Source organism: Canis lupus, chromosome 21 (genome assembly GCF_048164855.1).
Source record: "Canis lupus baileyi chromosome 21, mCanLup2.hap1, whole genome shotgun sequence".
In the NCBI taxonomy this organism is placed as follows: Eukaryota; Metazoa; Chordata; class Mammalia; order Carnivora; family Canidae; genus Canis; species Canis lupus.
The window spans coordinates 4,836,135-4,859,147 of record NC_132858.1 but is presented as its reverse complement, the minus strand read 5'-3'; the positions used below and the strand labels follow the sequence as shown (position 1 = coordinate 4,859,147).

Genomic DNA, 23,013 nt, shown 5'->3' with positions numbered 1-23,013 from the left:
TTGTTCCTGGGGCCTGGGGCGGGGTGCTCTCTGTTGCCCAGGGTTTACCAGGCTCAGGGGACCCAGGCGAGGGCTTCCTGGAGTGTGTGGCTTTGATACTGCTTTGAAAGGCAGATGGAAGGGTTTTAGCAGGAATAGCTGTTTAGCTGTGGCTGGGAGAGTGAGGATAGAAGGGAGCAGCATGCCAAGGAGACCTCAGAGGCCTCTTTGATCCATCTGAGGGGTTCCCTAGAAGGTTCCTTGGGCCAGTGTTTTGAGCCTAGCTGGACTGGGGATTCAGGTGAGGGCTGCCCCTATAGAGACCCTCTGCCCCCATGTGCTCTTCAAGCCTTTCAGGAGCAGAACTGGGGCCCACGTGTTTGCAGTAGTTTATTCATATTTTGTCACAAATGGCCGGGGAAGGGGTGCCGGACTCCTCCAGGCAACATAGAAAATAGGTCCAAGAGACAGGACAGGCTGGGGTTGGGGCAAGTGGGGATGGGGAAGGGAGAGGTCTAGAGTGACAGCCTGGGGGAGGGGAGAGGGCAGACTAGGGGTGGGCTGCCCCCCCTGCTGAGCCTGCTCATTCCCGGTGCGGGTACCCCCCCACCTGCAGGGGGTGCCTCAGGGTGAGGGTGCAGGGTGGGGCGGCCCAGAACTTCCAGGGTCAAGCCCTGCCGCTTTGGCAGGGTCCATGTCTGTCCCCCCACCCAAAGTGGACAAGGCTGGAGGTTCTGCCCCTTCCAAGACTGACTGCCATGCCTGCAGGCTGACAGAGGAGCCCCTACCCCTATTTAGAGCTCTGCCCAGCCCTAGTCCAAGGGGCGGGGGCTCTGAAGGCGGGAGGTCCCGCAGCAGCAGTTTGGAGGGGTGGAGAGGAGGCCGGGGGCACCAGTGCCCCCTCCCTCCCCAGGGCTGAGGCCTCTGTGGCCGAGGGGCAGGGCTGGGGGTGCACAGGCGTCCGGTCCATTCTGGGCTTGCTCCCTGGCCGGCTTCCCCCTTAGAAACTCACCAACGTATAAACCATACTGTGGGAAGATGAGGCAGTGAGCCAAGTCCTTAGTAGGCCCAGCTACCGGCCACCCACCCTGTTATACCCTGGGTTGCCCTCAGTCCTTAAGGGAAAAAGGCAAGAACCTGGGACCCAACCACTCCTGGGATTGGAGGCATGGTACCCGGAGCATCCCTTCCCTGACTTCTGACTGCCATGGGCAGGGCCTCACCTGTACAGGTAATAGAAGAAGGAGAGCAGGTAGAAGGCGAGTTTGCACCAGGACTCCTTCTGGCAGTAGTTGAGGATGTCAGCATTCATGATGGAGACCGCATCATACATGACCTCAGAGCCATCCGCAGGGCGATGGAAGTACCTGGTGGGGTGGGGGGAGGAAGGAGGGAGGGGCTTGAGTGCCCACATCAGAGCTCCACCCCCACCCTGCCCCTGCTCTTCCATCTCACTCCCCGCTGCCAGAAGTGGTAGAAGAGGGGGATGTGGAGTCTCTCACCTCCAGAGGTGGTAGAAGAGGAGGGGGATGTTGAGGCCCAGGGTCACCCACTCTGCTGCACACAGAAACATCAGACAGAAGAGGCCGTGGATGGAGTATTCTGGGACCACCAGCTGGGGAGGGAGGGCGAGAGGTCAGCTGCCTGGTGCTAGGACAGACCCCAGTGGCAAGGGCACAGAGGGGAGCTGGGATTTGGGAGGTGCTCCCCGTGACCCCTGGGGACTCCCACTCCCTCCCGGTGGCTGACTGGCTTTACTCCGGGTCACAGCGAGTAGGGCTGAGCTGGGCCACGAGCCTCCCGCTACCAGCGCTGACACTGACCTTCCTCAGGAGGCAGCAGATGCGTTCGATGTTTTTTAAACGCTCGCGCTGTAGAGGGAAGAAAAGGCCGCCGTGGGGGAGCGGTGGAGCGGGCATTGAAGGCGCCCCGCGGCCCTCCCTGCGTCCCCCGCCGACCCGCGCGTGGCCGCCAGGGGGCGCCAGAGCAGTCTCTGCGGCAAGGAAGCAGCCGCGCCGTCGCCATGGCAACCGTCACCGTGGAGGGACCTTCACCCGCGTCTCCATGGCAACGGCCCAGAGCCTGGCAACGGCCGCCCCGCCAGGAGGAACCCGAGCCCTGAGCCCGCGCCAGGTGTTTTGCTGGGGGCGGGGACAGACAGGAAGGGGCACTGCCGGGTCTCACCACACTCCCCACTTCTCCCCGTCCCCCACTCCGCTTGGCCTGCGACAGATGGAAAGACAGACGGACGGACACACCTCGGCACAGCACATGTATCACTTACTGCCCGCGCTGGGTTCCCCTGGTCGATGGGGTTCTTGAAGTCGGTCCGCAGCTCGTCAAAGGCTATGATCTGGGGGAGGGGCGTGTGCTTCAAGGTTGAGGCAGCAGCTTATGGCCCCCCACCCATGCTTCTATGGGATAGGAATTCCTACATGGGTACTGGACCAGTTGGAGCTTACTGCAAAGGTTGAGAAACTGAGGTTGAGGGAGGTGCGGGGCCTAGCCCAAGGTCACACAACAGTCTGCAACGGAATCCTAGTGTGCTTATGCCCAAGTCAAGGCATGTTCACAATGCCTCCATCCAAAACATCCCAAGAGATGGTGTCTTTCTGCCCTGTGTTGACCACTGAGGTCCCAGAGGCCTGGGACACAGCCCTTGCTTAGGAGGGCTCCCTTGCTTGGGAGAACTGTGAACTATATTCCAGGGTGATCAGGGCTACTGGGGGCCTGATACAGCATCCGAGGTGATGGGGAGCAGAGTTCAGGCTGGACTCTGAGTGGGTGTTTGGTGAACAGATGGGGGAAGGGCAGTCCAAGCAGCAGGTACAAAGGCAGAAGGTTTAAGGAACAAGGAATATTCAGGAAGCTGCAGGTTCCATGAGGCCAGAGTGAAAGTGTGAGGTGAGTGGGAAGGGAATGTGAAAGATGGGCTGGAGATACTGTGAGCCTGGACCAGATGTTTGGACTTTAACCCAAAAGTAATGCAGAGCCACTGAGGGCTATAAGGCAGCAGAGTGGGATGATCAGGCTAATGTTTTAGGATGGATGGAGCAGGAAGTATACATCAGGTAACAGTCCCAGCCAAGGCATACATGATACTTATTCTATTCTAGCAGGTTTTATGTTTACTAACTCATTTAATGCTTGCAATAACCTGATGACGTAGGGACTGGTATTATCATATCCGTTTTGCAATAAGGAAACTGAAAGACAGGCTAAGTGACTTGTCCAAGGCCACACAGCTAGTCAGTGGTAAGACAGGATTCTAACCCCTTAGACTCTGGCGTTAAAAATCTTAACCTCTTGTTCATGGGCAGGCCAGGCCAGTGAGGAAACTGGGTGGAGGGCGGCAATGTTGATGGTGATCTGCATGAGGAGAGTGGCAGTGAGAGTGGAGAGGTGTGGAGGGATTCCAGAGCTGTTTAGAAGCCAGACTCCAATGGGCTTGAATGGCTGCAGAGTGGAGGCAGAGGGGCCCAAGTTGCCTGTGTGTGTTGGGCATCTGATAGGTAGCAGTGTCCTCACTGGGATGGGGAACTCTTGGGAGGAGCAGGTGTTTGAGAGATAATGAGAGAGATCTGGGTGGGGGCTGGTGGGAGCTGGCATGGAAGGTGGTCTGGAAGAAAAGCCTTCTGAGGTCCCCTCTCTTCAGCACTAGCGTGAGGATAAGGCACAGAGCCCCCCACCTTCAAGCTTCCCAGACCCCAGACGGCTTAGAGGGAGAGAACATGGGCTTCTTGAGGGAGCCAGGGCCATCTGGAGCAGCACCCCCTCCCCATGGACTCTGGGCAGCCACCTGCCTGCCAGGCACAGCAACAGGGTCCAGCAGGGAGCGGAAGGGTGCCGTCTGTCTGCCCCAGAACTGGCACCACTAGCAGGCAGCGGGTGTCGTGCCTCCCACCCCCCAGGCTGCCTGGCGCTGACTCAGCCCCCTGGAACAAACAATCCCCCACGATGACAGCTGACACACGTCACTCACCACTAGGTTGCCTAGCGACCAGTGGGACTGGGCTCAGGGTCTGGGGTGGGAACTGAGGTCCTACCCTGGAAGATTTGGTTCTTACTAATTTGGATTGAGGACCACATGTCCTATGCCTATGCCCACCCCCACTCCCCTTTAGGAGGCCGTGCTCTGGGCACTCTGATATATATAAAACAAACCCACTTTACCCACAAGGAAACATACTCAAGATGAATGACTTGCTAAGATCACCCAACTAAATACAAGAGTGAACACCATGCTTGACACATAATAGGTGCTCAGTAAATATTCGTTGGGCCCTTCCCACCTGCCTAGGAGCCCCACAAGGGCAAAGCCTGAGTCTTATTCATCCTTGACTCTTCAACAGCTGCCCAGAGCTCAGTTCTCGGGAAGCACCGAAACCGATGTTAGACAGAGGACAGCTCTGAGTAGCTCCTAAGGACAGGGACCCCCAGAGGTAATGTGCAAGGTCTCTGGATGGGGAGAGGCCTGGAAAGGGGCTTCTTGAATTCCAGGAAACTTTCTCCCAGGAGCTGGTTAGCTCAGTGTTCCCAGCCTGTGACCCTCAATTTCTTCCAATCTCTGCGACCCCAGCTCTCTTGCCTCCAGCCCACAGGACTGTCCACTACCCTGGAGTGAGATAGGAGGCTCACAGAGATCAAGATGGATAGGGGCCCCAGATATGGGGGCAGAGAAAGAGAAAAAGATAAAGGAGGAGAAAAGAAAAAGCAATTAAGAGACCCATGGGGGCAGAAGGGGGGCAAAGCCAGGGAGAGGGCTGGAGATGGGGAGAGGGGAATGTGCTGAAAGGTGCCTGTAGGGACTCATCTCTCACACAGAAGGGGTGCAGTCAGAGTCCAGGGAACCCAGATGTCAAGGAGATAGGCAGCAGTGGGGCTAGGGGGATGGTGAAGGGAGGGATTGGTCAAAAGACAAGGAGGATCATGGGGCAGACAGTGGGTCCCAGGAAGAGAGGAAGTGGGGAGACCAGGAAATAAGCAGGTGAGGTAATGAGAAGGAAGCGAGAGGAAGGAAAGAACAGGTTACAGGGAGAGACAGGAGAGGGGTAAGGGAACACCCCCCCCCCGCCCCCCACCCAGAGGGGATGAAGATCAGGAAGGTGTGTCCTGGAGGCAGAAGTAGAGGATGCAGAAATGGATGGACCAGGGCCAACAGAGATGGGCAGTCCTCACAGAGGGGATCCGGGTGGGGGCCAGAACCTCAGGGGGAGGAGGCCGAGGGAGGGCAGTGTGGGGTGGGTGTCAAGGGCCAAACAATGAGCTGGCAGCTAAGTGATACAGTTCTTGGTGAGAGGAAGGGAACCAGGCAGAGGGGGCCACCGAGAAGAAGACCCCAGAGAAAATGAGAGAGAGGGACTCTCTCTAAGGAGAGGTGATTAGGATAAAGGATAGGAAATGGACACTGAAAGACCAGGTGTGGAGCCAGGCCAGAGTGAGAGACAGACCAAAGGGGACACAAGACAAAGGAAAAAGTAGGAAGGAAGAGGAGGAAGAATGGGAAGTGGGTAGGAAACCTGATGGTGGGAAGCCCAGGAAGGAGGGGGTAGGGAAGCCCAAGGTGAGCTGATGGTGGGGACTAGGTCTCTGGTGTGCTTAGAGCCAGTCGCTGCTGGGTCAGGGAGGTGAGCGAAACGGAAAGGGTTAATGGGCTCTGCGATCTGTAGGTCCTGTAAACAGATGCAGTTGCCATGGCAACTGGCTCCATCACTCAGGCTGGAAAAACCCACAAAGGGGGGGCAAGCAGACAGACAAACTGCCCGACAGACAAACGGGGGCGACTGAATTGGGGGGTGGGTAGGAGGAAAGAAAGGAGCAAGAACCCCAGAATTCTGCCCCACACCCCAAGGCGGCATGGGGCAGGGGCAGGGGGTCAGGGACCAACTGACATATCCACAGATAGGCGGGGGCGGCGGAGGAAAGGGGCCCCGAGAAGGAAGCCGACGACAGGAGAGGGTGTTCATGGGGGCGAGCAGAAGCTGACCGAAGGGGGATTGCGGAGAGGAGGCTCCAAGTTTCCCCGGGCCCTGAGCCCATCTGCCCGGCCCCCTCCCGCTCTGTGTGCCCGCGGTCCCCCACCCCGCCCCCAGCCCCAGCCCCAGCCCCAGCCCCAGCCCGGCCTTACGTGCCAGATGACAAAGAAGATGAGGGAGGCGCACAGCACCAGGGTGAGCATGTAGCAGAACGCGGCGAAGGTGAACGCCATGGCCCCCGTGCCGGGCGGCGGCCCGGGGGGCGCCAGCGCGTGGCCCGGGCGCAAGGGGACGCCCCCCGGTCCGCGTTTAGGGCCGGCCGGGCATGGCCCGCAGGCCTCGGGCGACGCGGGCGGCGCGGCCGGGACCGGGGCCGCGGGGCCGTGGGGCGCGCGGGGCGCGGGCCGGTGGGCTCGGGGGGCGCGTCCGCTGCCGGCTGCCCGGGCCGCGATTGCTCATCCTGCGATCCCTCGCCCGCGGCTCCCTCGCTCTCCAGCCCGCGAAGCCGGCGGGGCGGAGCCGGGGGCGGGGCCGTCGTGCGAACCGCCTCAGGCGGGGCTGGGTTTCTGTGCGCCCCTTCGCTGGCACCGCCGGGCCGAGCGCCACCCCCGCCCCAACCTCAGGGACACGTAGGCATGGACTTACATCCTGAACATGTGCCCGCCCCCGCCCCCCGCGTCACACGAGTTCGGTCCACTCGGAAGAGCACACACACCCCCCTACCCTAACATACTGTATTGTGCACACCGACCTGGGAGGCCAGGCTGAGGTCCTAAGTGGGAGGAACTTGGCACTGTCCAAGGGGGCAGAGACTCTTGGCTTGAACCCAGGGCAAAGCTGGGAGAGGGCTGAAGGGAATGAGGGCCTGGTCTGATGGTGCATGTCTGCAGCCCAAGCCCACAGTCTGGACAGATGTGGGCCCGTGTGGGTGTTGACAGAGCCTCACCAGGTACCGGCAGCTGATGGCCACCGCCTCCCTTTCTGCCAAAACCGTGCTGGGCCCGTGGGGACACACCACAGAAGCAAAAGAAGGCAGCACTCTTGGCTTTAGGAAGTGGGTCAAGGACTTTCAACAGCAACCCTAGGACACACAGTCCAAGCCAGGACCCCTGTACAGCCACCAATCCCAGGGCCCCAGTTCCATTCCCCCAACCCAAGGCAGCTCCCACCACAGACCACACTCAACCACCACAACTTCCTTGCAAAAACCCTCGGCTCACCCGAGGGCCAGTGGAAATTTATTTTTTGTCCTTTGTCTTTCCCCAAGTGGCTTTTCCTTGCAAAATGCCTGACATGACACCAGAGGGGAACCTGGGAGTGAGGGGCACCCCAGGGACTTAAATACAAGCTGGAGGGCAGGGCACAGGTGGGACAGGCGAGAGACAGCACAAGGGACATGGCTTCTCAGGTAGAGACCAAAGGTTTGTTTTTCTGCAGGAAGAAGCTATGCCAGAGGGCATGGGGCTAGGATCCTGGGTGGGAGGGGGTGAGGGGAGAGGCCCCCAACCCTGGATTTGCACCCACATTCCCCAGAAGAGAAGTAGTGACAGGGCATGAGGACCTGCCCTCATAGGCTCCAAACAGAAGGAAGAGAATAAGCCAGATGTGCTGACTCAGGGAAAGGGAAGAGGTGCTGGCAGAGTGAGGGTTAAGGCTGATGCCCGGCCTCTGGCACAGTGGGCCTTCCGCCTCTGCCTGCCTTGGGGACAAAGGGGCACGGTGGGCAGGCAGCACATGGGCCTGGCTCTGGCAGGGCAGGGGGTGGCAGGAGCAGGCTCCCTCTGGGCTCAAGACACAGGCCCAGCATGGCTGCCCGCCCACCTGCTCTAGATGTGCTCAGACCCCACCGCAGCTGGACGGCTGGAGCTGTGAGTATGGAAGGAGCAGGGAGGAGAGGCAGGGAGGAGAGGAAAGGGTGGGCTGCTGGGCCCCTGTGGCCCCCATGCCCTTCCTGAGGTCCAGCCCAGGGCCCTGGATCCTGGGTCCTGGATCCCCTGGTCCCATTCCTGGCCCCCGATGCTGACTGCAGCCAGGGACTATAGAGGCCAGGGAGGCTCCCAGCTCTTGGGGAAGGGGTGGGGTGGAGAAGGAAAAGGATGAGAGAAACCCACTGCAGCATACATGGGGGGCAAGGGAGGGAAAGAGGAGCCCTCATCCCAAAGAAAGGTGTGTGGTGGGGTATCTTTTAAAGTTACCTAGAGGCAGCAGCAGAGCAAGCCCACCTCCCCACCCCAGCCAAAGGTCCTGGGTGTCCTCCCTTGGGGACCTTGACAAAACCAGGGCTCAGGGCAGCAGGCAGATGGGCCAGAGGGAGATGGGGAGCCCAGGACACCCCAAAGCCACAGACTCAAATGCCCCAGGAGAGGGAGGCACCTCCTGTCCCCTCCAGGAGCATCATCTGGAGAAGGTGCCCCCTCCTGTCCCACCCCAGGTGCCCCTCCTAGCAACAGCCACCACCAGCCGGCTTCACAGGGGTGCTGTCGATCTTGAGGTTGGGCCGCTCACCCCCTGAGGCTGCCCCAGGCCCCATCCGCTTCTTGATCTCAGCAGCCATGGTCATGAATGCCTGCTCAACATTGGTAGCATTCTTGGCACTTGTCTCCAGGAAGGGGATGCCCAGAGAATCTGCGAACTCCTGATGAGGGAAAAAGAGAAAAGAGGGAAATGTGGGAAAGGAGGGGTGAGGGGCAGCAGACCCCAGCCTGCCCTGGGGGGCCTGACACAGGCCCCACTCACCTTGGCTGTGGTGTTGTCCACTACCTTCTTGGTGGTGAGGTCGCTCTTATTGCCTACCAGGAGTTTATTGACGTTCTCACTGGCATAGCGGTCAATCTCCTGTAGCCACTGCTTCACGTTGGCATAGGATTCCTAGAGAAGCCAGAATCACAAATTATTTTGCTCCCAACTCCCACCCCTATTCAAGGCCAGGAGAACAAGGGGTTTTGAAGGGGGTTTGCCTGGGTTCCCGAGAGAGACAGGAGCCCTGAGCTCAGGGACCCAGAGGAAGATCTCTCTCTCCTCCAGGCTTAGATCTCCTCTCTGGCCCACTCCATCTGAGACCCCCAAAGCCAAACCTGGCATGGCACCAGCTGTCTGCCAACAGCCCCAACAGCTAAACAGCCTAGGCCTAAGGGCCAGCCAACTCTGCTTCCTGCAGCTAGTCTCCCCCTGAGACACAGAAAAGGCTGAAAACACGTGGGGAGCAAATGACAACAGGATGGAGGCCAGAGAGAAGACAGAAATGGAGGGGAACAGGTTAGCAAGAATCACAACACTCCCACAGTGGCCTTAAAACCCCTGTAAGGTCTGAAGTCTTGCAGCCCAATAGTAGGTATGTAGGATCTTTACAGAGAAGACCCTGCCCTATGAGGGAGACATGTATTCTAGGAACAGAAAGAGACATTTGTCCTGCTTCTGGCACCAATAGTCTGCTCGCTCAGACCAGCTCTCCCAAAAGCTGGCCATTCCCTAACCCCTACCCTTGGCTCGTAAATAAAAACGGAACTTTTAGGAACATGATTGAGCTAGAGCCACACTTTCCCATCTCAGGAGTCAGAGGTTAGTGATATCCAACTGGGTTCAAATGTACACCTCCCGCCATGATCCAAGCTGGGCCCTGTGCATAAAGAAGGGACAAATGCCTAGGTCCTGCCTTGAGGCACTCAGGGGACAGTGGAGGACTAGACCAGGACATACACACATGGCAAGACAAGGTGATGAGTGCTGCAAGGGTAGATGTCAGGAGCTGCCAGAGCTCCAAGACCATCTCTGTCTGGGGAGACTATGGCTTACCTATGTCAAAGGGACAAACTGGCCTTGTGTGGAAGTGGAGGGATGAGAAATGTACAAAAAGAGATAACATACCAGGTCAAGGATCAGGATGGTGCTGCCTCTGGGGAGCAGGGAGAAGCTGAAGGCTGCTAGGACACAGGCCCCGAGCAGGAGGAGGGGGAAAAGAGGCAGGCTAGATGATGGAAGGTCCTAGCCTGGCTAATCTGGACAACCAGGAGCCGATGAAGCTTTCTCAAGGGAGCTGCATAAGCACACCTGTGTTCTGGGAAGACAGTTTGGACAGGAGTGTAGAGGCCAGATCAGACTGGCAAGAATGGTGACCAACTGGGAGGTGGCTGGAATAATCTAGGGAAGAGATGTGCACCGAGCCAGGGAGTGAAGCAAGGAAGAACACAGGATTTAGAGTCAAAGCATTCCGGGTAAGCCCCACCTCTGCCATGTACTGTGTGACCCTAGATTTGTCACTTAACCTCTCTGAGCTTTAGCTTCCTCATTTTGATAAAACAGTAGCTCCCAGGGGGGCTGTTATTCACATGAGATAATGAACGCAGGCCTGTCTTATAACAGGTGCTTAATTAGCAAGAGCTGCTGTCATACTCATCACTGCTATTGTTACAAGGGAATGGACCTGAGAGAGAAGATGGGGGGAGAACAGAGAGGAGGGATGGGGGAGGGAAGAGTTTTCTGGTTAGGCCAACAGAAACTCTGTTACAAAGATGGGGATGCAGAAGCCAGTTTAGGGAAAGTGGGTGAGGCCAGGGCTGGACATGCTGAGCTCTGATGATGATCTGAAGCTCAGGAGAGGTTGGCAAGGGCCAGGGAAGGGTAAGTTAGGAAGCCAAGAACCCTGGGTTCAAACACTGACTTTGCCTCTTCTAGCTATGAGACCGTGGGCAAGTTACCTAACACCTACCTAAGCATATTTCATCTGGAAAACAGGGACCCCAGCACAGTTCACTGGGTGATACCATGCAGGTTAGAATTCCCAAAGTGCCAGCAAGGTAGAACACAGAGATAGCTGTTTAAACAGGAATCACAGAATGTAAGACAGAAGCCAAACCATAAAGTGGCCAGACCCATGCAGGTGGAGTCAGGAAGCACAAGATGGGGGTAGGGCAGGGCGTGTGTGTGTGTGTGTGTGTGTGTGTGTGAGATGGTGGTAGTATAGAGCAAACCAGTAAAAAGTCACTGAAAAGAGAAACTAATGTAGCAAGAGGTAGGAGAGCGGGATATAGTAAATTTTCCAAGGAGAGGGAGGAGAATGGAGGTAAAAGTAATGAGAGGTCAATCAGGGGAAGATCTGAAATGAGGTCATAGAACTTGGCAGCTAGAGGTCCTTGGTGACCTCTGAGTAGAGCACGGTCCACCCACAGCTTGTTGTCCAGAAGGCACCCTGAGTTCCTGGTGAGCCCAAGAGCCCAGATGCCCCTCAGAGCAGGAACTCCTCCAGGCCCAGGACTGATGTAAGCATTTCCATGTCCCCAGGGCCTGGCCCCCACAAAGCCACAAGGTTTAGTAGAAAGAACAAAGCAGGTAGAATCAGCAGACTTAGATTTTCTGTCTCTGCCACTTAACTAGCTGCACAGCCCCAAGCAAGTCTCCTTATCACTCTGATCCATTTCTTCATCTGTAAAATGGGAAGCTACTGCAGACTTCTTTAGAGTGTTAAGAGACCATGACCAAAAAAAAAAAAAAAAAAAAAAAAAGACCATGACAAGTTCTATAAACCTTAAGGTACAGTGGGACTATTTCACCCTGTTAATACCTCCACTGCTGCCAGTGACACATGACTAATGCTGCCACAGCAAACACAGGGCTCCTATCTCTGCTCGCAATGCACCCAGAGTGCAGAGCTGCCTCACCTCTTTTGTCTAAAGCCCTCCTATTGCTTCTCCATAGTGTCTTCACCCAGGAAGCCATAAGCCCAGCACAGCAACCGATTAGCTGACTAAACCCTTACAAAATGTAAGGGTTACAAAACCCTTACAAAGGTGCCTATAAAGTCTAGAATAAGGTGGCAAGATTAGCCAGGAGGTGTAAGGCCTGCTTCTGCCAATGGCTGGGAGCAGGGCCTCAGGAGGATGCACTTTCTGTAGCTGTTTCCCTTGTGAAATGAGTCCAACTACAGTCTTCCTTCAAGGCAGCATCCAGAAGACAGGATGGGAAGAGTAAAAAGAAATAAGAACCAGAGACCTGGGGTGCCTGGCTGGCTCAGTCAGTAGAGCATGTGATTCTTGATCTCAGGTTGTGAGTTCAACCCCTATGTTGGGTAAGCAGATTACTTAAAAAAATAAAATCCTAAGGAAAAAAAACAAAACAAAAACGAACCAAAGACCCAAAGCTGAGAAGGCAAAGCTGGAGATGTGACCCCAGGAGTACCTGGTCGGTGACATCGTACACCACAATGATGCCATGAGCCCCCCGGTAGTAGCTGGAAGTGATGGTCCGGAACCGCTCCTGACCAGCTGTGTCCCACTATAAGACAATAAGAAAGAAGGGCAGGTCAGCTCTGAGCTACTTGCCCAGAGCCCTTCCCTTCCCAAGGTGGCTGCCTCTGCACCAGGGACTGGGAAGAGCGACACTCACGATCTGAAGTTTGATGGTTTTGCCATCCAGCTCAATGGTTCGGATCTTGAAGTCCACCCCAATGGTGCTGATGTAGCTCTCTGTGTATGTGTCATCCTGGAAAAGCAGGGAGCAATGAAATGGCCTAGGTGAACAAGCCCAAAGCCCATTTGGAAAATCTCCCTCCAGGACCCTGCCCCAGCCAAGTTTGTAACTGCTAAGCCCTCATTCTCAGCACCCCAACCTGTCAGCCCTGTGTCTTTGCTCAGAGACGCTACGGGAGGTTCTGTAACTTCATCCTTGGTTCCGAGGTCTTGGACCTCCTGTGCTCAGTGTTGCCCCCTCTCCCTCCTGCCACCAGCCAGGACCCCAGGTGGATGGTATGGGAGGCTCCTTACTCACAGCAAACCGCAGAAGCAGGCATGACTTGCCCACGCCCGAATCACCAATCAAAAGCAGCTTAAACAGGTAGTCACTAGAGAGAAAGGATGGGAAGATATGAAGGAAGGCAGGGAGCCCACCAGCCATGTCATCTGCCATTACAACTATGGTCTTCTCTCATGCTGTGAGACTTGCCTTGGTTTAGAGTATTAAAGCACTCACAAGATCCTCTCACAAGTCCTGGGAAGGGGAAGGCTGACACCTCTCCCCATATTACAGCTGGCCCAAAGGGCTGAGTCTGAATTTCCACTTTATAGAGAAGAAAGCTGAGGCAGAGAGAGGGATACGACTTGCCAAGGATCACAATCCTTAGGAGAAAAAGCTGAGTGTCCTACCCTGACACTTGACAGACTCCGTGGTCTCTGGGCCAGTAGAGGGTAGTTAGGGTCCAGCCTAGAACTCGTTAAGTGAATATCTATGTGAAGAGCCTGGTATGAAGCCTCTAAGAAGAGGTGGTCAACGAGTAGCAATGACGGCAGTTAAAGTTAAGTACTGAGTTCCTACTCTGTGCCTGATCCAGTGCTAACTACTGCAAATGCATCATCTCACTTATGCCTCACATCAGCCCTATGAAATGGATGGTGTTCTTTCTAACTAATGAGGAAACCAGAGGTCAGAAGAGGGAAGTGACTTGCTCTAAGTTACACAGCTGTTAACTTTAAGACTGGAAACCAGGTTCAGACTCCCAAAGTCTCTGTGAGAGCCTGTTAGTTCCCTTCTGTGTCCCTTATAATCCAGCTCTGAGCTTCACCCTTACCTAAGGAAATCTGAGGCCTGGATCTGGAGGAGAAAAAGGAAGTGACAGAAGAGGAAGAAGACAACTGACACTTGGGGAAAACTGTCAATGAGAAGTCTGGGGCAGAGATATGGGCCACCTATCCGCAGGGGGAGTGACCAAGAAGTGAGGAGAGTCTGAGGTACAGAGAATCCCACTGGAATGGGAGAAACAAATGCCATATTCATCTAAACTTCATCAACAGCGTGACGGCGAAGGTAAGGGGTGTGACGGTGGCGCTGGGGGCCTGCGCAAAGGTGAGGAGAGGGCGGGAAGGGACTGGTTTCCAGGAGCGGCAGGACGGCTAGACGGAGGCAAGGGGCGAAGCTGTAGCCCCGGAGAGGAGGACCCACGGGAGAGCGACCCGGAGCGGCGCCTCGGGGCCTGCCGCGTCCGACCAGCCCCAGGAACCGGATTCCAGGAGAACGGGAAAAATAGAAAGATTTACTGTCAGACCTAAAAGGCCCGAGGCTGGACCGGCTCCAAAACGCCGGGACCATCGTCAGCACCCAGACTGCCACTGCAAGCAGCAGGTGGGGAAACTGAGGCCTGGAGAGACCGAGGCTGCGGGTTCACCTGACCAATAAGGCCTGTTAGGGACCGGTGCTTCGGGCTCCAAGTAGTGCCCCTTGGGGTCGCAGTGTCTGGGTCCCGGGTGCAAGAACTCGGGGTACCGAGCCAGGGTCCTGGGGCCCCCAGGGGGAGGGGCAGGACCCGGATGTGAGGGGGGGGGTCAGCGGAAGAGGGACCCGGATGTGGGGGCGCCGCTGAGTCCTGACCCAGGCCGGACAACCCCGGTAAGCGTACAGCCCCGTACTCGGGATCGAGGCTGCGCCGGACGGCGCGGGCGGGGCTCACTCACTATTCGGGGTTCATGGCGGCGGCGGTGGCCCGCTCGGTCGCTCCCAGTCAGCTCTGCTCCGCCTCCCGTTTCAAGATGGTGGCCGCTCCGCCCCAGAGGCCCCGCCCGCGACACGCAGGCGCAAACATTCCCGACTGGGGCCTTGCCGCATTGCTTCTTGGAACTTGTAGTCTCCTTACTTTGCCCAACTCTCTCCCGGTTGCGCAGGCGTAAACTGAGGCCGCGTCTCCTAGCCCACGCCCCATCATCGCCGCGCATTGCATTCTGGGGCTTGTAGTTCGCTCCGTATGGATGTACCTGAACTTGAGAACAGCTCCCGGGGACCTGATGGCGTCCCGACGATGAGGTCAATTTAGGGCTAGGGTTGACGCGTTTCACGTCTGGCTGAGGTAGTCATCCCTACCCTCGCAGTTCCCGGAGTTGTTAGCATTAGTTCATTTATTTGGGGGGGTCTTGTACTGGCACTTCTAATTCAGACAGTGCCCCCGGAGGGTGTCGTCACCCACATTGTATAGATGGAAAAGTCTCGGTAACTCGCTCAAGGTGAAATGGCTTACTTGGTAAGGGGCAGAATTCCAAGCCCGCGGTCTCTAGAATCTCAGAGATGAAGGTTGCTAGAAAAAACTGGATCTGTGAGGCCCCCAAACAAATCCGAGATAGGAGCCAAATATCTGGGCTCCAGCAGCGCGGGACAGGACCTGAGCGACACACACACGCTCGCTCGCAGCCTCTCCCGACCTCACCCCCAACCTAGAGACGCTAGGAGCCCCCGGCCTCCGCCCCAAAACAAGACCGACTCAGATTCAAACGGTCTTTATTTCTACAGCAACATTTGAAAATAGAGAGCAACAGCCTCACCCCCCAACTGGGGCAGCCCCTCCTGCCACAGGGGCCGTCACTGCCCCTCGCGAGAAGCTGCAGGCATGGGAGGCGTGGCAGGATGGCTCGACAGGCGGTGCCCGGGGCGGGGTCAGGCCGTGCCTGGGCCGGGCGGGGCCTGGCGGAAGGGGCAGTGCATAAGGCCGGGATGCTGGGCAGGGCCCGGCGGTGAGAGGACGGGCAAGGGGGGGCACTCCGTCCTGGGGCGCGCGGGTCGATGGTGGGGCTCAACGCATCCCTCAGAGGCCAGGAGGAGCGCGTGAAAGCCCAGGGAACCCTTTGGAGAGGCGCCGCCCCAGAGATGTAGAGCCTGGGAGATACCACCGCGCGGAATGGGGATGATTAAGGCCTGGGCGGTACCACTAGAGAAGGGCGGGGTGAGGGGAGAACCGGGCAGTACCGTGGACTGATGGGAGGGGCGCGGCCAATAACTTATTTCTCTATATACAGAAGCAACGGCCGGGGACGGGGGGTAGGGGGCAGGAGGACAGGAGTGCTGAAGGGACGGGAGGTGTTTAGTGTTCTCGGCTCGGGGGCCTGGAGAGGGCGGGCCGCTGAGTCTCTACGTTGGAGACTCTGGCCAGCCTCTCACCTGGCCCTGACCCTACAGAAGAGGGGGCCCTGCTGGATGGAATAAATAAGGGGTGGAGCTGGGGTGGAGCTGGAGCGGGCAGGCCCAGCCTCCAGGGCTTAGGCTGAGATGACAAGGGAGGAGGTTACCCTGAGATTGAACAGAAAAGACAGGGGTCCTTGGGAGAGACAGGTGGGGCAAGCAGCAGGCCCATGCGAAGGGCTGGGGATGGGGGCAGTGCCGCGTGGAGGCTCTGGCAACTGGCTGCCCCTTCAGGATTAACCCACGAGGGAGCTTCGTCGGGAGAGGTCCATGGAGCTGGAGCTGAGGGTGCGGCTGTCAGAGAAACCTGTGCCTCCAGGCTGTGGGCAGAGGGAGCGGCGGCTTAGCTTCATGCTGTGGCCAGTCTCTACTTCCATGGTCAGAGGGGCCTGAGCAGCCAGAGTCCCTGAGCTGGGGCCCCTGACCATGTATGTCCTGGTGCTCTGGTACCTCCACAGTTACTGTGTTGGCACAGGTCACTTGCATGTCCACCCCAGGCAGGAACTGGGTTTCCCTCATTTGTCTCCCTGTGTCCAGCCCAAAGCCAGGCCTGGCACAGAGCTTTAAATGTTTCTAGATTAAATAGACATGATTGACAAGCTTGGCAAGTACACAGGACATGCAGTCTTTGGGCCCTGGGGCCTGGGCTTCACTGCCCAGTGCTCCAAAACCCACCCAGCCCTACCTGGACTGGCTCTTCCACACTCTTGTTGAGGAAGTTCAGAGAACTGGCCCGCTTCATCCTGAGGAGAAAGGAATGCCTGGATTTGCCCAGGGGGAACTGAGGGAGGACATGGGAAGGGGTCTGGTTGGAGCTGGAGACGGAGGCTGATGGGAGGGGAGTAGATCTGGTGGGTGGGTAGAGCTGGAGAGAGATGAGAGAGTTCACCTGGATCCGGAGCTCATCTGGGGTTGGTAGGTTACTGGGTGGATTCTTGAGAGGTTCACCTGGGTGGAGGGCCCATCAGCAGCAGAGGCTCACCTGGGGTTAGGAGGCTCCTGGGGGCCACCACCCTGCAACTTCTTCACCAGCATTTCACTGCTACGCCTCAGGGCATCTCGGAGTTTGCCAAAGGAGCCACTGCGCCGCAAGGAACCACTGCCGTCCTGTGGGGTGGACGAGGCTGTCTCTCTGCCACACTGACAACACAGCCTCCTGGCCCACCCCAGCCCCGAGACTCACCCCACTCCATTCAGCTGCAGGCCCTGCCTCCTCAAGGTCAGACTCAGGCCGAGCCCCAGCACCCCCAGTAATGTCTCGGCTGCCACGGCGATCTCCCCTCCCACTGCTGCCATCTTTCAGCAGTTCCACTACCTTGGTCTGGCTCGCAGGATCCAGGCCCTGAAGGGGTGGCAGGGCACATCAGGTGGAGCCATGAATCCTGACTGGAACACACAGGGCCACACAGGTGCCTGCCTGCACCCCTCAGGCCCATTGGCCCACCTGTTTGCGGCTGCGGCTGGCACAGTCCTCCAGGGTATGTGCAGCTTCTAGTTTCCCCTGGCGCCGGTATAGGGCTCCCAAGCTGCGCAGGGTAGTGTTGACTGTGGGGCTGTGGACGGGACAGCAGGGTAGTTTCAAAGTCAGTGTTCCCCAGGAACTAGGCCCATCCTAGCATCCACCCCATTGGGCCCCGAGGAACCATCCAGGCGACCAGAATCCCCTCCTGTGTCAAGTCCTGTGTTAGGCCTACCTAGACTCTCCTGTCTTTGTCTTGGAATCATCCCTAGTTCCTAGGGTTGGGGATCTGGCCTCCAAGCTCTGAGTGGGATGTTGCCACCAGGACTCAAAGCTGGGAGCCCAAGAGCAAGATAATCAGGCTGTCCCAGTGCAGAAAGCATTTTTGCGACAGGTGGCCTGTGACCCAGGTCTTATAAGACAAGTTGACAAAGGTGTGTGTTCTGGGGGTGAACATTATGGAGTGTAGAGCTTGGACTTGGATCCCACCCAGGATATTGTTTCCCTGCCACCTGTTCTACTTCCAGCCCTGCCCCGCTGTCCTCACCTGTCTACTTTACAGGCTTTGTACCAGCTGCCATATTCCCCATAGGGGGTGCTGTCCCGGCGCTTGTCCTGGGGGAAGGAATGGTCAGGAAGGTGACAGAAGTCCCTCCCCTCTACACATCCCTAGCCTCACCCTCCCTCTCCAGACCACCCTAGCCCTGCCCATAGAGCTACCTTGCTCTCCTCCCGTTCTTCTGCATGCATCCAGATGGGTTTGTTGTCCCCTGGGGGGAGAAAGGGGGCTGTCACCAGCCTCCTGTATAGGCTTCTCCTGGTTGAAACATAGGAGGACTGGGGTCTGGGGAGGAGGTCAGGAGTACCCAGGGAGGATCAGGGTTGGGTTTTGTTGAATGTATGAATGAATGAATGAACGAACATGTGAACAAAAAACAGACTCAAAACATTATTGACCCTCTTCTGGAACATGGAGATGACATGGCATAGGCTGGTGCTCGAGGGGCTTGCGATTGAGGGCTGAGGGGAGCAGATCCTTAAACCCACAGCCTGAGACACATGCTAGTTCTGAATGATAGCCCAGCCATCTCCATAATCCCATAATCCCATAGTCCCAGCTCCATAATCCTGCCCATTTCAGAGCAGGAAATGACTGATCACTGGAGGCTGGAAGGTGGCTTCCCAGAGGGGGAGACATTTGGGGTGGGCCTTCATGGTGAAAAGGAACTGCTCAGCAGAGGAAGGGGAAAAGACTCTGGGCCCAGGGCATGGGCTATGCAAATGGTGTATATAGCACCAGCAGGACCCAGGAGGCTGTGTCAGTTGAGTGTGTTCCCATGTGTGCACAAGTGGTTGGGGACCAGCCAGACCCCACAAGGGCCCGCCCAGCTCAAGTATTTGCCCTGGATGCCGATGGCTGAGTAGGCCTGTGCTGTGTGAGCTGGGGGCACATGATGATCAGACTCACCATTGACAGAGCCGAACTCCTTCTCATGAGCACGGGTGAGGATTTCCTTGTACAGCGTCTCTGCATCCTGGTATTTGCCCTGCTTCAGGTAGCAGGAGGCCTGGAGGAAGGCGGCCAGAGTGAGCAGGATGCAGGGAGCAGAGCCTTTTCCTTCCTTCCTTCCTCCCGCATCCTCTTCTCTCTCCCCACTCCTGGCCCAGAGTACCAGGTTGTTCTTGGTCTTGGCCACGTTGGGGTCATCAGGCCCAAGACGTGTGGCATAGATCTCCAGTGCCCTCCGGTAGTAGTATTCCACTTCCTCAGCTTTGCCCTGATTCTGGCACAGCAGGGCCAGATTGCTCAGCTGCTTGGCCACATCCGGATGAAACTTGCCCAGGACCTGGGATAGGAGTGGGAGCCAGTGGCTGGGCTCAGTGCTGGCCCAGACCCCTGGCTGCTGGGCCCACCTGGCCTGCCCAGCCCTGCCTGCTCCTACCTTCTCCCGGATTTCCAGTGCCCGCTTGCACAATGGCTCGGCCTCTTTGTACTTGCCCCGCTTCCCATACAGAACTGCCAGGTTGTTTAATGTTGCAGCCACCTGAGGGGTGGGGGAATGGAGGCTCAATGACCCAGGGCCTTGCTCAGGGCCGGGTCAGCCCCCACCTCCTACCCGCTCTACTCACAGCCGGATGATCCTTGCCCAGTGTCTTTTCACGGATGGCCAGGGCATCATTGAGCAGGTGGGCAGCCTCTTTGTACTTGTTCTGGTCCCTGGGTATAGGCAGAAGCATGGTGAGGGTTGCCCTCCAGCCTGAGACCCTCCCATAGTGGTCCCAGATCCCCTTGGTCACTCTCTGGTATTTACTGATGAGTGGACAGGATTATGACCCAGAGTTTGGGATTATGACCCAGAGTTTGCTCCCCTAGGAGCTTGGGGGTACTTAGGACAGTTCACTCATAACTCACCAGGGCACTGAGTGCTGGGGTTTGAGGCAGACTCCCCAGGATTTTACCCTCACTTCCTCATGCCCAGTGTACCATGTTGTCTATTCCCCAGGGCCTTTGCTCATACTGTTTTTCTGCCAAAGAAAACTTTTCCAGTTCTTTCATGTTCTGGGCCAACTCATCTTTCACCAGAGAACTTTCTTAAACTTGATGCCCAGAGAAACTGTGCTGCCTCCCTGGTGTCCTTGAGTCCTTATCTGCTGTCCTCATCCCTAGTTATGGCCAAGCCTTTCTCTTCCAATAGACTAAGCCTTTTTCACATTTGTAGCCCAGGTTCAGAGAGGCCTAGGCACCCTGTGGGCTCAGCCCTCTCTGACCATAATCTTTTCTATGCTACCCAACTGCCTGATAGAGCCCAGCTGCTGAGCTCTAAGTCCTAGCTTATAGCAGGGACTGAGGGTTTGTGACCCAGGGCTGGAGACTTCAGGAAGTATACAGGCACTCCCATGGATGGTTGTGGCCAGAGAAGCCCTCACCGATAGACCAAAGCCAGGATGTTCAGCATGGTGGCGACGTCAGGGTGGTCATGGCCTGAGGTCTTCTCCAGGTCCTCAAGTGCCTGCTTGCAGAGTGGCACGGCCACCTCGTAGCGGCCCTGTGAGGCGTACTGAATCACCAGGTTGTGCAGGGTGCGGAGCCGTGCTGGGATTTCATAGCCCCCATGCTGGGCAGCCACATCCCCTCCTCCAGGGCTGGGGGCTGCAAGGCCAAGGGCAGATCAGATGTACCAACTGCCTCCTGGGCTGGGCTGGCACACACCAGCCACGCCTTTGACCTACCTGACATGTGGCCCTAGGCAAGTCACTAGCTATGCTGCCCCAGTTTCCCCCACCTGTAGAGTGGGTAGAATCCCAGCCCAAATATTTCAAGCTGTGTGTTCTAGAGCAAGCCACCTAACCTCCAAGACACAGCCTTCCATCTACAGAAGGGAGACTCTGATATGTGTGCTCGACGCTACTCGCAAGGCAAGCACTGACCTAAGGCTCAGTACTGTGCATGCATCCTCTTGAACCCTCAGAGGAGGCTCAAAGAGGCAAAGAAAACAGTGGTCCCAGAAAGACTAGTGGCAGAGTGGGACTGGAACCCAGGCCAGGCTGCTCCAAAGCTCTAAACTGTGATACCCATTTCTCAGAGCTTAGGGAGAGAGAAGCAACATGTGAAACCTGCCTTTTAAACTCTAACATACTGGGATGTGACCAGAAATGACGCAGGAAAGAACATGGCAGCCTTTCGGTCACTGTTTCTGGTGACCTCTGGGTCCCAAGGACAAGGAGTTGACAAAACCCTCCCTTCCCCACCCCCAGAACCAGCTGCCCCTCTGCACCTGGGCTCTGCTCCTCCTCGTTGGGGAACAGGTCATCCAGAGAGTCTTTGGGGACATCCCCCTTCTCCTCCTGGGGAGGACAGAAAGAGCATCAGGGAAGGAGGGTGTGGTAGCCCAAGTGTCAGTGGCTGGGCAGAGCCAAGTCTTCCCCATGTCCATCCCGACTCCCAGGCCTCCCCCCCACCCCGCCATGGCCTTGCAGTGGCCATGGTAGGGGCTCACGCTGGGAGATGTGTCCTCATCCAGCTTGCGGATCTGGCTCATGAACAGCAAATGCTGCTTCTCCTCCTCCAGCTGTGCTACAGCCTGCTCACTGCGCTGTAGCTTCTGCTGTGTTCCAGCCAGCTCCTCTCGCAGCCACTGGTTCTCCTGTACCAGGCGTCGCACCTGAGCTCGCAGCTTCTGCTTTTCTGACTCCACAGCCCCCAGGTGACTCGACAGTGCCAGGATCACCTATGGTACCAGCCAGCCAAGATGAGGGTTAGAACACTGTCCACCCCTGGCCTGGGCCTCCTGGGGTGTTAGGGCCTGGCTGTGCCTATGAAGAGCTGCAGGACTGAGTTCTCCTGTCCTCAAGTTTTCCTGTCATCAAGGGAATTATCCCCCAAGACCTCAACTAGACCCTAGTCCAAGACCTGAATCTAGGAGGTTTGGGACCCCTGGCTCCTTTCTTCTGGAGTCAGGAGCCCTGGGTTCCCAGGCTGACCCTGGTGGACTCTGAGAAGGTCCACCTCCTTTCCTGGGCCTCTAGCTAGTCTTCTGCATTAAAAACCCCAATTCAAGGACACCTGGGTGGCTCAGTGGTTGAGCATCTGCCTTTGGTTCAGGTCGTGATCCCAGGGTCCTGGGATCAAGTCCTGCATTGGGTTCTCCGCAGGAAGCCTGCTTCTCCCTCTGCCTATGTCTCTGCCTCTTTCTGTGTGTCTCTCATGAATAAATAAATAAAATCTTAAAAAAACAAACAAACAAACAAACAAACAAAACCAATTCCCACCTCATTGAGTTTATCACAAAGAGGGCTAGTTGGGGTGTTGCACTTTCCCTGAGCTAGCCATTCTCTTTTTTGTCTCTCTTGGGAGTTGTACTCCAGCTCTGCTGCCACAGCCGCTATTCCATTGCTCCCTTCCCCAGGGCTAGCAATTTCCTAAGAACCCTGATAAATGGCTGAAGGGCCACCAAAAGACCCCATCCCGATTTCTGCCCAGGTAAGCCTCTGGCCTTATGCAGCTCCCAGAATGAGAGGTATACATGTCCCAGGCCCCAGATGGTCTGGGAATCACAGGGAAAAGGGACCAAGAGGCCTCAGCTTCAGCCCCTACCCCTTTCTCCAACCTCTAGGACTCTTCTCCTGAGCTTTTAGGCTCTTCCTGCCTTGGAGCCTTGCATAGGCTCAACTCCCTCTACTTTTTCTCCATCCTTCACAGCTGGGGTCATTTCTGCAGCCCTAGGAAAGAAGGGCACTTTCCATCCATGTCATCCTCTTGCCCATCTGTGTTGGTGCCTCTGCACACTAGGAGGGGAACCCCTGTGTTTATCTCTGTACCTGGCAGCCAACTAGCCCAGGACGGAATGACCAGCACATTGCCCTCCAGAGGGCCAGGCTGTCTGGGACCCTACACTTTCTAGTTGATTAGCAAATGTGTAAGTGACAGGTGTTTTCACAACCACTAGCTTTTTAAAAAACTCCCTAAACAGCCTGGAAATATACACAGCAGATGGCATGATCCCTATTTTAAAGACAAGGAAACCAAGATGATACCAACTGTCCAGGATTCATGGAGCCAGGCAGCATCTCAGCCAAGATTTGAAGGGGCCAAGGCTCTCCCACGGAGAGTGTGTACTCCTTATACACCCCAGTGCCTTCTGAATATCTCCATCTGCACACCATCCTCCCAGC

At 56.7% G+C, this 23,013-nt stretch overlaps 3 protein-coding genes across 10 annotated transcripts in view; all 3 read right to left on the bottom strand.

Annotated features, from left to right (window-relative positions):
• Positions 1-356: 356 nt before the first annotated feature.
• Positions 357-6,285, bottom strand: CNIH2 (cornichon family AMPA receptor auxiliary protein 2). Its single transcript, XM_072789986.1, has 6 exons — positions 6,107-6,285; positions 2,264-2,332; positions 1,803-1,850; positions 1,482-1,594; positions 1,203-1,346; positions 357-1,007 (listed from the first exon to the last, which is right to left on the bottom strand). The coding sequence occupies exons 1-6, from the start codon at positions 6,185-6,187 to the stop codon at positions 980-982; spliced, it is 483 nt and encodes a 160-aa protein (XP_072646087.1). The 5' UTR covers positions 6,188-6,285; the 3' UTR covers positions 357-979.
• An 864-nt stretch (positions 6,286-7,149) lies between these two features.
• Positions 7,150-14,544, bottom strand: RAB1B (RAB1B, member RAS oncogene family). Of its 2 annotated transcripts, none has more exons than XM_072789983.1 (6): positions 14,390-14,544; positions 12,714-12,786; positions 12,333-12,428; positions 12,126-12,221; positions 8,691-8,822; positions 7,150-8,589 (listed from the first exon to the last, which is right to left on the bottom strand). In XM_072789983.1, exons 1-6 carry the CDS (start codon positions 14,401-14,403, stop codon positions 8,395-8,397), a joined length of 606 nt encoding a protein of 201 aa, XP_072646084.1. In that variant the 5' UTR covers positions 14,404-14,544; the 3' UTR covers positions 7,150-8,394. The 2 variants fall into 2 exon arrangements, with proteins under 2 accessions (XP_072646084.1, XP_072646082.1); XM_072789981.1 differs by lacking the exon at positions 14,390-14,544 and adding an exon at positions 13,984-14,140.
• A 642-nt stretch (positions 14,545-15,186) lies between these two features.
• KLC2 (kinesin light chain 2) overlaps positions 15,187-23,013 on the bottom strand; it is a 158,971-nt gene continuing 151,144 nt past the window's right edge. For all 7 annotated transcript variants that reach the window (XM_072789973.1, XM_072789979.1, XM_072789975.1 and 4 more), the window contains 14 exons: positions 21,339-21,569; positions 21,117-21,186; positions 20,269-20,491; positions 19,471-19,558; positions 19,284-19,385; positions 19,014-19,187; positions 18,809-18,908; positions 18,061-18,110; positions 17,888-17,955; positions 17,326-17,434; positions 17,065-17,223; positions 16,864-16,988; positions 16,567-16,624; positions 15,187-16,201 (listed from right to left, as the gene is read on the bottom strand). In XM_072789973.1, coding sequence (XP_072646074.1) covers positions 16,118-16,201; positions 16,567-16,624; positions 16,864-16,988; positions 17,065-17,223; positions 17,326-17,434; positions 17,888-17,955; positions 18,061-18,110; positions 18,809-18,908; positions 19,014-19,187; positions 19,284-19,385; positions 19,471-19,558; positions 20,269-20,491; positions 21,117-21,186; positions 21,339-21,569 — 1,641 coding nt within the window. In that variant the 3' untranslated portion in view covers positions 15,187-16,117. The remainder of the gene's footprint in view (positions 16,202-16,566; positions 16,625-16,863; positions 16,989-17,064; positions 17,224-17,325; positions 17,435-17,887; positions 17,956-18,060; positions 18,111-18,808; positions 18,909-19,013; positions 19,188-19,283; positions 19,386-19,470; positions 19,559-20,268; positions 20,492-21,116; positions 21,187-21,338; positions 21,570-23,013) is intronic.